This window comes from Calonectris borealis, chromosome 6 (assembly GCF_964195595.1).
Source record: "Calonectris borealis chromosome 6, bCalBor7.hap1.2, whole genome shotgun sequence".
NCBI classification, from domain to species: Eukaryota; Metazoa; Chordata; class Aves; order Procellariiformes; family Procellariidae; genus Calonectris; species Calonectris borealis.
In genome coordinates, this window is record NC_134317.1 from 19,401,646 (window position 1) to 19,416,284 (window position 14,639).

General features: G+C 39.2%; 1 protein-coding gene across 2 annotated transcripts in view; it reads left to right on the forward strand.

The window, feature by feature from the left end:
• The window catches only part of TANK (TRAF family member associated NFKB activator), a 30,584-nt gene extending 18,265 nt beyond the window's left edge, over positions 1–12,319 (forward strand). For both annotated transcript variants that reach the window (XM_075153079.1, XM_075153080.1), the window contains 3 exons: positions 1,986–2,104; positions 3,744–4,327; positions 8,714–12,319. In XM_075153079.1, coding sequence (XP_075009180.1) covers positions 1,986–2,104; positions 3,744–4,327; positions 8,714–8,881 — 871 coding nt within the window. In that variant the 3' untranslated portion in view covers positions 8,882–12,319. The remainder of the gene's footprint in view (positions 1–1,985; positions 2,105–3,743; positions 4,328–8,713) is intronic.
• Positions 12,320–14,639: the final 2,320 nt, after the last annotated feature.

The following is a 14,639-nucleotide window of genomic DNA, read 5'->3' on the forward strand; positions in this document are numbered from 1 at the left end:
AAATAGCCTCTTGGTTCAGTGGGAGGTTAAACTCTGTGGGAAACTGCAGTGGATGTTAATGCTGGGTTTTGGGTAAGCACTAACTCCCTTGCATTAAGTCTCTTCAGAACAGGAATGTACAATCATAATGGATTAACTGATGGCAGCACAGCAGAGGACCTGCTGTGCTGCCAGGAGGAGGTCTGGTAGTCAACATGAAGAAATAATTCTTGGCCTGATCCATCCTAAATGGGAGAGTTTGAAACCAGGTTTATCTGTAAGCTTAAGCCAGCTTGACCAAGGGACTGAAAGCAGTATATTTCCTAAGCCAATATTCCCTCTTCTGCCAGTGTTTTGGGAAAAATATTGACCAAAGTCTTAGGTTTGGATTTTTCACTTTTTTTCATTTTTTGAGGATAGGCAGTAATACCACTTTTAACAATTTTGCTGAGGTCAAGTAGAAGATTCTCTAAGGTGAGGTTGGGAGAGTATTAGGGAAAAGTATCATAAATTCTTGCTGTCTTATACTGTTGCCTAGGCATCTGCTTTTGGCCACTCTCAGATATAGGCTAGGTGAACTACATGGATCTGTAGTCTGACTCACTACTGCTTTATGAGAAGAAAGAGAGGAAATAAGACTGTGATATGATAAAAGACTTTTTTGTCTTTACTGATTTATACCTAAAAAATGAAAAACCATTATCTGTCTTCTGTCTCCCTCCTCTCAAGTAGCTCCCTTACTTAACTGTTTTCTTGGAAAGAGGTATGTGACTGGTAAGATTACTGGTAATCTTACACTAGTAAGGTTATAGTATCACAAATGTCTAGGAAATTAAGATTGATTCATCTAATCATATGTATATTTTAAAGTTCCAATTAGAAACTTGTGTTAAGAGGTTTTTTTAATTTCTTACTTATCAAAACACCTGAAAAATGGTCAGAATGGTGTGTTAAAAATCGCAACTTTAACTCCTTCTGTAGACTTTTTTTTCCAAATAAGATACAAATAGACATTTGTGTCTTCAAAAAGAGAAGCACAGCAGAAGTAGGAATACAGCTTGTGACACTCCTGATTGCTGTATGAATAAGCAATAAAAAGGAAAACAATTCACAGGATTAAAGAAAAATCCCTTTTGAGCTTTTTTCATACAAAGACGCAAAAGAGAACACAAATCCAGTTTGTCACCAACATCACTTTTTCATCCTTGAAGTTCATTTTATAAAATCCATGATACTGTGCTTAGAAATATAAATTACTCAGCAAGTTCATCAAAATTTCACAATGGAATTTTATGGATGCATCAATAATTGAATAACGTAGAGCCTTTGGGCAAATAAAACTCACACAAGCACAAAGAACTATTTTTACCATTCTCAGTGCAGATTACTAAATATCAGATGTCCATATGATACTCTGGAAAAGATACAATAAAAAAAATCCTTCAAAATAAAAGGAAAAGTCATGTGATATTGTGTAAAACAGAGAAGGAATGAGTTCACGGGCCCCTCTCCAAAATGTCAGGTAGACAGAGAAGGATGGAGCAGTAACAAATGCTTGGGTGTTCCTTCTCCTGCAAAGTCTGAAGCGCACAGAAAACAATGGAAAACAATTGATGTTCGCAGCAGCAGCACTTATTTTCCCTAGAATGAGATGGAAACAGTACCGTTGTGAAAGATAAGCTGTTCCACAAAATACCTGAGGAAACTGAAAGAAATGTGAAGGCTGGAATTTTTTTTTTTTGGGGGGGGGAGTCCTTGTAGGGTCAGGCCCTGAGCTCAAATGTATATGTGTATGATAGACTAAACAGCTCTTTGACCAAATTTTCTTTTCCCTTTCTGCTTGCTTTTACTGAGGAGAACAAAAATATGTATACATATGTGGAGGAACAAGGTATCCAAGAAAAGTAGCTTACACTATTGTTTTTCTCTGGTTTGTGGGTGTGACTAGATTAAAGGTCACAACAAGCTGAATTGATTGACTCTAATTTACAATTTTGATCTTCCAGGGAGAATCTGGAGAGTATTTTCCAGGACATGAAAGAAGAGTGTCATCGAATATGTATGCTAGCCAGAGAACAAACAGACCAACTGAGTAAATTTAAGATAAAGCCAGAACCTGAAACTGGTAATATCATACTTAAGCTCTTATTGTGATTCAACTGTTTGAAAGCTTTGCTTTATATTTGAAAATACTGTAAATTACACATACATAGAAGTACTTCCACTGTTTACCATCTGCCTTTTTCAAGTCTGTTCACATGGTGCTCAGTATTTCACCAAGAAAACGCACTGCCAGTTTTGGCATTCTATGACGAATGCTCCAAATCACATGCTATAAAAGACAGTCATCACATCAATGGCTCTTGTAATTGTTTTGTCCCTTGGAGTGAGAGGCAGGCACTTACTACATGTGATATCCCATCATACTGTGTGAATGACAGCACTTGCTTGCTTTTAATTTAGCTGTCAGTTCAAAAGATGTCTGTTATGAATGTTTCTAGCCCCATATCTGTTAGAGGAAAACTGCTGGACTGAGGAGAGTCAGAGGACTTATTTTCTAGGCTTCCTTGTGCACACTTTTGAATACTGTTTTGTTATATGGGACAAGAGCTTAATCCAACACTTCCTGAAAACAAAAGAAAGGCTTGATTTTTGTTGTAACTGGAAGAGATCCTGAATGTCTGGTTCTGCTAATGCTTACATTTAATATAATGTAAGATACTATGGGTATTCCCTACTAGCTTCTCTTAATAGTAGGATCAGACTCTTAAGTGATTTCAAAAAACACCTGCCAAACTTACATGGTTGAAGCAAAAGACACTGATTTCAGCACTTGCTTCTAATTTAGGTTATACCATTACTGAAGTTTTATTACATGGAGTGCTAACGTGTAGCTTGTGGCTTCAAATTGCTGTCTGAACTGTATTGTTATATTCTGATTGTACACTATTAAACTTTTATTATTTGGGGGTGGGAATTTTGGGGGATGAGAGCTTGGCAACTTATTTCAGAATGGGTTTGTTTTCCTTAAATAAGTGCCTAACTCAACTGTGTGAAAAGCTATAGATGATATAGCTTTAATCTGCTTGATTTCTGTTACTTCTCTGGCCCATATTACTACAATAGCTGAGTGACGTCAGAAGGCTGCTGTACAATAAATGTGTACTGAAGTTATCCTCTCACCTGATGAGGAGTAACCATGTATATTATTACCATTTTTGTTAATAAAGTGCTGAAAATAAAGGAGGAATTCTCAAAACAAGGGAAAATATGGTCCCACTTCTGAATAGTTATTCAGTTTAAATATTTACCTAATTTGGAAACCAATGGGAGTTTGGTACCTGAATACCTTCTAAAATCGTGCTCATGGCGCCTAGCATGTTCTTGGCACCATGTGAAATGGGTTTTGTTCCAGCTTCTATTTCTGCCAGAACACTTCAGTAAATATATGCAAGTATGTGTTAAGAGTATGGGACAACATAATTTTCAATAAAATGAAAATGTTTATAGCCATAAATCAAAGAGAAATAGAATTATTAGAACAGAATTATTTCCTTTTATTTCTGTTCTGATAGTTTTTGTGTCAGAGCTAATGTTTGTGAATGAGAACTACGCCTCAAACAGATTTCAAAAAGAAAAAATAAATATTAAAAAGCCAAGAAGGAAGATCAAAAACCTCTCAGGAGAAATACCCCAACACCACACCTTTAATAACAATACTTCAGCGGACTATTTAATGTTTTCTTCTTTTTTTTTTTTCACAGAAATACAGTTTTCCATGCCGATACAGTGTACTGATAAAACTGATGAACAAGCAGAAGAGCTTTTTAAGCCTCGGGTTATAAACGATATAAATAGAGGTGCATCATGCATCACATCTATCACACCAAGAGGAGTGGGCCAAGATGAGGACAACAACTCTGTAGAATCACTTTCTAAATTTAATGTCAAGTTTCCACCTACAGACAATGACTCTGCTTTCTTGCAGAGCACTCAGGAAAAACCAACAGTTCCTTGTACTGGTATAGCTGAAAACATGCTTCAAGATCATCATTTTAACCTGGAGCACAGAGACCGTGCTGTTAACCTCAGTAAATTGGAACCTAACTCATTTGAATCTCATGGAGTTGATCTCATGACCTCAGCTTTACAAAGCTTAACTACTGTTGACAAAACAAACCCCCCAAATCATGCAAACATGCCCATAGAAAATACCTGTGACAAAACGTGTTTAAAAACAACAGACACTGGTTTCACATTTGTACCTAAGCACACAAACCAGGGTGTACCTGAAGTAATTTTTTCTTCTTTAGAAGCTGCTGGGACAACCGTCAGAGGTCCTCATCAGGTATCTTTCTATAAATACTGTACATTTCAAAAAATGGTAATGATTCAGACAACCACTTTGCAAAGATCTTTGAGACAGGATTAATATATTCTGTTAGGTATCTCATCAGTGTTTTTTTAAGACAATATCTCTTGTTAGTTCTTCCTGATATTGAAGTGTGTGTACAAGGCACTTTTCCAGTGAAAGGGCAGGAATTTAAACAGATTTAAGCACTGGATATGCTTGCACAAAATTCAGTTCATTTAGATAATAATTGCTTCTATATCTGTTCCAAAGCTGTCATTAATCGTAAGTTGCCCCCTAGATTGCTTTCTTTTTACCCCTGATCTCAGTTGAATAGGGCACATAATTGTTTTAATTGTTTTTAATGTACAGCAGAGAATATGACAAATGGACTAATTAAAAAGCTGAACAGATAAATACTTCACTGTGGAAAAATTATCTACTTTTTATCTCGATGTGAGGCATGAACAGCACCCTATTCCTCCCCTCTTAGAAAACATAAAATTTTTTCTTCATAGTTTAAGCAGTCAAGGAGAAAAGCATATTTATTTTTTTCAAATGAAGGAGAGTTCACTAAAATACTTTATTTTAGGTTTATGTAGGTACTTTGGGCTTGAATTTCAGTTATAGCTACTTGAAGTCCGTGGGAGCTTCTGAAAGCAAGGCCCAGTTGCTGTAATGCAGAAAAACATTTCAGCAGGTTCTGACAATCACATCTCTGAATACTTTGCTGCTTTTGTGTAACATCCTGTCTCAACTGAAATTGCTGGCAAAATTATTATGGACCTTTATAGACTGATTTTTTTACATTTCTGTGGCTTTTCTCACACCTTGTGAGAGGACAGCTTTTCAAGAATAAGCAAATAGTGATATTTAGGAATTCTGTGAAGGTGGATTTGGCATATTTTTACTATTTACATTGATGTGGTTTTGTGTTCTTTCCTAACGACATGCAGCAGCAGAGCTTTACCTCTCAATTCGGCCACTGCATCACAGGCAAAACTAGCATTTGGAAAACATTTGTAGGCTATGATAGCTTTGATGTTTTCTTCTCCTAAAACGTACCCAGTCTAGTTTAATTTTCTATTGCAAACCAGTTTTGGATTAAAAGTTTAAAGCATGGAAAGTTTGCTGTTCTTCATCATTGTATTTTAACCTATAAGCCTGATTTTTCAAAATGTATTTTAAATATCAATTTGTAATGTAGGAGATCTCAATTCTGTACCAACTTACTAATCACAGTTTTTATTGTGCTTTATTTTTCATTGGATCCTCAGTTAAAGTTGTGACTGAGTTAAACAAATTAAACCATTTATTTTATCACTAGTAGAATTCCTGTGGAGCTGTGAAGCTTTCACTCCATTGCTTGTTACTATCCTCTTTTTCTGTATTCCCTCTCCAGCTTGTTCTTTTACTAGTTAGTCTGTGTATTCGTTTTTCAATAGATGGCACCCTGCATTGTATATTACAGCAAGTGAAACAGCTGGTATGTCATAAATTGATAGGGGAGTATGCAGCTTAAAAAGTAGAGAAGAATTGCAGTTGAATAGCAATAAGCCTTTGGTTTGATCATTGGTATTTCTGCAAAATAAGGAAATTAATTTGGAGCCATCATTTAAAATGTAAATAATCTACTTTGTGGAGAAGATGTAATAATGCTAATACTTGGAGAAAAGAAAGGCAATGCTGAACTGTTTGATTATTTGTAAGTCATACCTATAATAGCACTGTATAACATACAGGACATTGATTAAAACGTTATATCTTATCCAGAAGCTTATTTGAAACAAGCCAATATTACTTTAGAATCCATTAAATATAAATCTGTGTATATCAATATATTTAAACATCCATCACCTTTATTAACTGCCTTCAAAAGAGGTTTTTAAGTATTTTTCCCAGTGAATTGGACTCAGCTTTAGAGTTTTTTCTGACTGTTAATTGTGCTAAAGATTTGATTCACAGATAATATATATGTAGATTAAATACTAATGTTTTTAGAAAGTTACTTGCATACGTGCCCTTTCGACTGTGTTAACCTTAGTAAAATTTATGCATAAACTTGTTCTTAGTATTTTTACCACCTTTCTAAGGGGTAGTTACACTGCTTACGGCTTCCATCATCCCTGCCACTGGTGAAGCTCCAATAGGGAGGAATTATATACCTGATTTTTTTTTTCCGAGTGTAGATAAAACTTTCAAGTATTTACTACATATGTTAACTTATAAAATGGAAAACCCCATAAATGCAATAGATTTGGCAACAGTAAGTTCTTGGAACTGCTCTCAGTTGCTGTAATAAATTTAGCTCTTTCCTTCTATGTGGATACTAAATGTGAAAACTCAGTACTGTTTTCTTAGGATGTAACTTTTTAAAAAAAACATATGACTGAAAAGAGCAGCAGATTAAAATAAACATGGATATTAGTGGACCTAGGATTTTACAGACTACGTTTAACTGAGGCTTGCATATAGATGCATGTGTTTATCAGTATTCACAGTTTGAGGGGGTTGTTTCCACCAAAAATATTTCTAAGAATGTTCATGATTTTATAAGCGAATCGATAGTCTATTGAGCTTAATCTGAATATTAATGTTTTTGAAACCGAACATCTGCTTAAATATATCCCTATTCTGAAAAGCATACTAAGCACATGATTAACACTCAAAGAAAGAAATGAAAGTTAAATGCCTGCCTCATTGGGTTGCTGGATGAGTACCTCCCCTTGTTGTGCTTTCAAGATTAGAAATCTTACTATGTCCTTTGTGGTGTTCTTACAATACCATTTTATCTTTTTTCAAATGGTGCTTTACATTATAAGATACTAGAAACAAGTAATTCTAAGCACATTTCTGTAGGGATGTTTAAGTGTGTCAGTGTCTAGATAGATTTAATATGCAATTTACACCAGCAACATACAATAAGTAGACTCTTTGAGCTGAAAAAAGTGGTGTGATTGCACTTAATTACTAATTAGTCAATTTAATTATATGGATTGCTGACCATAATGAAAGACAGTAAATCTGGTATTGCTATCTGCTAAGCTAAACACTGTTTAAATAAGGAATGGACAGGAAATTGACTTCAAGAATTTTAGCTGGTTTAAAAAGAAGGTTTAACCACTATGAAAGCCAGGTTAGTTGTGCAGTGAGTTACCATGGGAGGAATAAACAATAGATTCCAACTATTTGGCATGATGAAATTTGAATAAGAGCTGAAAATTGAAACTCTTGGTTAAGTATCGATGGCAAGAAATTTAAAACTTCTGAAGAAACTACTTTTTAAAGTATTCTTGCTTGCCTTTCTATGTGTGAGTGAAGCAAGAGAGAAGAAAACTGAGCCAAAAAAAACTGTAAGGGCGCTCTCCTCTTCTAGGTTCCATCCCCACATAGAGCTCATACCAGCTTGCTGCCATTCTGTCTACTTTGCAGTCACACCAGTATGCGTGTAGTTTTCAATTTACTCAAAACCTAATCATCCTGGCCATATAACATAACTATGTATTTTATCTTGTGTTGCTAATACTAAAGTAATGAAACTTAATTTTTAACTTTACTTTGAAAACTTATAGAAGACTTTTTGATTCCTAGTTGGTATGACGCGAAATAATTAGTGTACACTCTGACTTAAAGTATGTATCAGGCTGAAGTCCCTTGAACTCCAATGTCAGGTAGACAGACTTGCTGGCTTTAAACTAACTAGTTCAGCAACCAAGGGCAATACAGCTGCTGAACCAAATTTAGCATAGTTTACAGAATTGTCTGAACGCATGCATAGATATTCAGATGGTCCCACTGAGTTTAATGCTGTCATGGCAGAAGGAATCCCAAAACAGATTATATGAGACACATTTACACCAAAAAGCAGTCAGAGCAAATAAGTAACTTAAGCCATATGACATTGCTCTAGTCATTTTGTAAGTAAACTGAAAACTAGTTATGTGTCAATAAGAACAGAAATAAAATATGATTCATAATAACTCTGTACAAGAAACATAAGATCAAAGTGTGTTTTCTCATTTCTGTTAAATGGCCATTACGTACTATGGCTTCTACAGGAAAATACTGAAATGCAAAGTTACAGAAAAGACTTAATATTTATCAGGCTGACATTACAGACTTTTGCTCATAGCAGTATTTATCATTAATAGACACCAAGGCATTCTAAGTGTTTGCAAGATAGTATATTTATAGAACTTTAAAAAATCAAAGTCCTATCTTGCTTTTCTTAAATGAGAACTCTCTAGTTAATGTCTCTGGCCAGGCAAGTGTAAAGGACACCTAGTTTAAAGAGGCAGGTATTTTTTTTATATAAATATAAATCATAACATAATGTAAACCATGTTGTAAACCACAGCAATAATCATTTTCTGTTTCTTTCAGCTCGTTTGGCAGCCTCAAGACAATGATTTGCTGGCACAAGCTTATACAGACTCTGAACTGAATCAGTGTGGAATATGTGAATTCTGTCGAGAAGTTTTCCCACCATCTATAACATCTAAGGAAGATTTTCTTCGGCATCTGAATTCCCACTTTAAAGTACAGTCTTAATGTATGAGAATTGAATGGATCACTGTTTTTGCATATATCTGATTTTTTTTATTCAATAGATATGCTAAGAATTTAAGAATTAAGACTTCTTGTAACAAGAATTCATGACTGAAATTGTCAGATAAGCACATTTTTAATTGTCCTTTGACAAGGTAAAATGAAACTGTAAGTCACTCAGTACTGTAATTCACATTATTGCTTGTTATGCTTCAATATTACTTTTGAGAGTGATGTTAAACACCTTTTTTCTTTTTTCTTTTGGTTTGGTTTGCGTTTTTTTTGCAATTAATCATTCCCTGAAGAGGCCTAAAGTCATGATTATATTTTTGAGTGTAGACTTCCAGGATTAACACCTTAATCTGGCTGGGAATATCGGTGTAATGCTAGGATTTTTTTCTCAGTATCCAGTGATATGATTATGTTCTCCTTGAAGTAAACAGGAAGAGAAGTAGGCTCTCATTTTTCATTTCTATTATAAAACTTCCAAATTTAATTTACAATAGTGAACCTCTTAATTCAGATTCTTCTAAAATCATCACAGTAACTGAAGGCCGGGTGTGCCAAAATTAGGATAGGCTTGTTCACTAGTAACATAAATGAATGGTTGACTTTCCCAGATGAATTGTTTACTAGAGAGAGGAATCAAACACAGCACATAAATGACCCTTTTGCCAAAATGTAACGGTAGCAATTTTATGGATCTCTGTTACATGTTGTAAAAAAATAACTATTTTGTTCACGTACCTTTCCAGCATTAATAATTATTAAAAACACTTTCATGGAAAAAGGTTGTATTAGTATGAAGGATAGAGTGAGAAAAGGTTAAACTTCCCCTAAAACTAAGAATACCAAAGGTTATTTACCTTTCCTTCTGGTCTGCTGTGAAGAGTTGCTCAAGTCTGTTACAGCCTAGAAAGGAAGGGGGTAAACCTAATCACCCAAATCTCAGTGACTTCATTTTTAACCTGAATATGCTTAGTGGCTTTCTCAATGCAATTTAAATTTGTGTTCAGTTGAAACATTGCGTTCTGATAAAGTTTGCACATTTTCTGGATTTATTGGGATCAAATAAAAAAGGGGGGGTTTTAATTGAGTAATTTAAATTAAATGATAAAGGGTGACTTGGAGCTTTTTGTATTTGAACTGAATATAGGTTTTAGTCCTGATATTTGATAAATAGCATTAATATTTTCATAGCAGCAAACCACAACAGTTTCTCTTTTTAAAGATTTGTTCGCAGGTAACCAATTTGTGGAAGAATTAACACGTGAATAATTTTTAGAAATGGATTTTTCTGCAATTATTTTCTCTATTTTAAACATCTCATGTTTGTGACTGGCTGTCAACAGAGTGTATTGTAATAAACAGCAGTGCATGTCTGTTACATGACCTGGAGAAAGAGTTTGTTACTATCAACAGCTCTAAACCTCCGCCGATACCCAGCGCTGAGGAGGATACGTTCATCCCTGGACTAGCCGTGCGGCGTGTGAAGTACTTCCCCAGAGAGCACGGCTGGGGGTGGTTCTTGGGAGAGGCAGAAGTTCCAGGATTGGGAGGAAAGAAGGGGATTCGCACATCTCCAGCCAGCCCGACACAAAACCGACTTGTCCTCTCAACCGTGAAATTCGAGCTCAGGAGCTCACGTTATTAAGAGCTGAACAAACTGCGAATCACCTTTAAAGAAAATAAAGTCATCTGTTCCTCCCGCCCCCACACACGGACGCGTTTTCCTCATGAGCTCTGCTGCTGGCAGAGACGGGAGCCTTGCGCCGAGCCCGAGTCCCCGCGCTGGGCCACGGTTCTTTGTTGCTGGAGGCAGCCTGGCACCCCCGCTCCGCCTGCAGAGCTGCGGCCTCCCCCGCAGCCACGGCAGAGCGGGGAAGGCGGGGCGGGGTGGGAAGACAGTGGGGGGGACACGGTTGTCCAAAGCCTCGTCGACCAGCAGAACCGATCCACCTCCCACTATGAGAGCTCCTGCCTAGTGCGGCGTCTTAGGAAGCTGTTTAATTTTGTGTGCTTCAAGCTATTGCTGCCTGAGGGCGTCCAGATGATAGGCTCACCGATCAGACCACTGCGAGGGGCACCAGTCTGGTCTAAAAATAAATAAATAAATAAACAAATCTCACGCTAAGCAGTTGTGAGCGACTTGAAGTGGGAGGTGAGTGCGGTCCCTGAGTGGGTCCCACTCATACAGCTTTCCTGGAGGAGGCTGCTGCTGCCAGCAGGGACATCTGCTTTATTACACTCACCAGAGGAGGCTCGGTATTCCTCTCCTCCGCTCCCCCTTCCACACAAGCTCAACTCAGCAGAGGAGGTTGAATCCAAATGGAAAGTGGGATTTCGTTAAAAATAATGATAATAAATCTGGGGAAAGGAAGTGGAATTTGAGAGGAAAGAAAGAGCAGCAGGCCGTGCCGAGGTGTACTACCGAATTCCTCCTCTCCCAGGGCCAGTGGAGTCCCTCCCGGGGTAGACCCAGCACTGAAGCTGCTTTCAAGGCTCCCGTACGGGTTCACTTGTCCCGCCACCCCGCGTTCACAGTACGCGACGCGTGACCCCCCCATGCTCACAGCCACTATTCACGGGAACTCTGGTTCTGACTTGAAAGCAAGGAAGCAAACCGCTCCCCTTTCTATTTGGGAGGTTTCTGAGGGGCATGCTAGGGCGTTACGGCTGCCTCATCCTGCTGCAAGGGCTCAGTGCCGGCGGCCGGATAGAATACATGTAGCTCCTCTGTCTCTCCGGCTAACTCGACAGCTGCTCGTAGCTCCAGTAATTAGACTGTCAGTGCTTGTTAGAGGAGAGGAAAATGCTCCTATGACAGATTCCACGAGTCCTCTGGTTTTTAAGATCTCGCAGAAATCACCAGAGCATTCACTGAAATCTCTTACTTCTCTGGAATCAGAAGGGAAGAAGTTCCCACTGCCATCTCGCACTCCAATCACAGCTCTCTTCCGACTGCCATGGAACAGTGAATTCACTCTGAGAGGCTTAGGAGAAGTCACCTTCCTTCCCTGCCTACCCGAGAGGAAGAGAGCGCTTCCTGGCCCTGTGAACTTACTTTTAAAACGCCCTCCTCATATTGCTGAATTCAACTAAACAGATAACTCTATAGAAATGCAGTATTTTCCCCATTAACTGAGCGGAGGAGTCGCTCCACACACGATCCTTCCCCATCCGAGATAATGTTAATTCAGAGGATGCTCAGGAGAGGCTGTTCCCCCTTACGAACAAAAGCACTGGAGGATCAAGCCGAGATGCTCCTACCCCCACCCATGGTTCACTCAGCAGATGAGACTCAGAGGAGGCGATTTCTTTTCCTCTCTACCGTACATTCCCCTTTCCCCCGCAATCATGCAAGGTTAACTCAACAGAGGAGTCTCAATCCAAATGGCAACTGGGATTGCATTTAAAAAAAAAAAAAATTGAAGGAAGGGGGAGAAAAAAATCAGAAATAGGGAAAGAGAAAAAGCAGCAGGCTGATTACGAGGTGTCAAAACTGCCAGGAGCAAGAAGGTGATAGCAATCAGGGGTGAGAAGAGTGCGCCATTCGTGCGGGGCAGCTAATTATCCGTCTCATTTGAGAAGAGCAGCATTCGAGGCAGCAGCGTTCGCCTGCTGAACGGTGACAGATTGGCGCGGAGGAGAGGGGAGGTGTTAAAACAATGGAGTCGGGCTTGCGAGCGCTGCTGCATGCTAATCAGCCCGGCCTCCTTCCTTCCTTCCCTCCTTCCCTCCCTTCCTCCCTCCCTCCGCCTGCCTGCCGCGATCCCTCCTTCTCGCTGGCCGCATGGCAAGCCCAACACAATCAGGCCCCTCCGCAGCAGACAGCACCACAGCCGCCATAGGTGGTAACCCAGAGAGAGTCCCGGTGAGACCGCGCGGCGGGGCAGGCGGCACCCGGGGGGATCTGGCAGGCTGGTGGATATCAGTGGTAGATTTCAGACCTCGCCCTTGGTGCCCAGGCTTCCAGGAGCCCGTCAGTACGCGTCCCCGCAAGGGGCAGAGGCGAGGAGCTTTTCATACAAGTCCTGTGGGTTCTTCATGCTGACATCCTGGCTCCCTCTTTCCTGCAAGAGGACAGCCGATAGCCGGCAGCGCAGCGGTGTTGCCTAGTAAGAGACAACCTACCGCCGAAGCCCCAGGCCAGGCCCGCAAAGGTGAGGGAAATGCAGAGCTGTGCCAATTACTGATGGTCTCCAGGGGCTCCGTTGCCCTCTTAGCTCTGCACAGTCACTAGAGTCCGGAATGCTAAACATGTTGTAGGCAAGTTGTACAGCCTCTCTTCCGCCGCTGCCTTTTGCCTCTCGGATTGCTTGGCCTTGCAAGCCTGAATGACCGCATGCACCCAGTTTGCAGCCTGTGAGGAGGTACAAAAAGGGTTGGCCTTTCTTCGGACCAGGAACAACCGTTCCCATTTACAAATAGAGCGACAGGGTCTGCAGAGAGGGGATAAATGCTTTGTGCGGGATCACTTTGGCCCTAGCTTTCCCCCAAAGTCCACGCTCTGCGGGACTCGTGGGGCAAACCCTAGCGCTGCAGCATTAGCAGCCCAGCTACGGCGAGTGCTCCGCTCTGCCAGGGAGAAGCAGAGGAATGAGCGTTGGAATGTTTACTCTCCAATATTTCTCAGTTTCCATTCCATCCTGCCCTGAAAGATTTCTGATTACTATACACTTCAAAATAGTATTTATTACAGATTTACATAATCTGTATGTTTTATGTTAAGGGAATAACACATTGATGCTGTACTACTGAAAGGAGTTAATCTAAACTATGTAGTGTCTGCTATAACAGAGTTCCAACGAAAACATATCCTTGTTTCCTGGCAAGTAATAACACATATCCAGAAGGACACTGCCCGGGCACATTAGGTAAGCTGCCAGGTGAAGCCATTGCTCGACTCCTGAACTTTCACTGGGTTATGGATCAGCACTCGGCAAAATTAAATTATATGCGTCTCTGTGTAACCTCCCATTTAATTTAACAAGTGTTATTTCAAATAGCATGTGCCTGTTTTACGACAGGATTCATGCGGGTAAGGAAGCACTGAAAGGGATTAAACTGTTTTAGGCCTGAGGTAAGCAGCATGATAACTCAGGTTGAATGCTATTTAAAATAGATTTGAGTGCATGCATGGCTAGGTGGTAGTAATAGTGTTCAAATTTTATTATTCTAAGTCTGTCGTTGAGTGTACTTGATGAGATTGTCCATGAGCATACAGATGGTGAGATTTTCATGCTTCTGTGGCATACTGACATCTTAGGCTGTAAAAATAAATTCCCAGATCACTGCAATACCTAAGAAGTAGAAAAGTGCAGTCCACCTTAATGCTCAACGTTCAAGTGTTTTATGTTTTAAAAGATTTTATAACACTAGATACATAAGTTTGTGCAAATCGGGAATACTGATCTAATGGATTTACAATATAAAGCAAAATTCAAGATAACCTCTGTACCCTTTTTTAAGGAGATTATTTTTTCTGTGCTTCTGAAATTAGAGATATGGGAGATGGAGATAAAAACTTGCCTTTCTTTGCTATTACCTGTAATAATTTTTTTTTAAATGTACATAAGGATGAAAGGAGGAACAGACTTTTCATCAGGTCAAGTTTACTTTTCATTGAAAGATTCTTGGATTGTTTCTTGATTTCACATAATTTTCCAAACAAATTCTTATACCTGTTTTGATGATTTATGCTGCACTGAAAAGGTATTTGCATCAAAGGCGAATGCTGAGATATCTTCTTGAATATAAT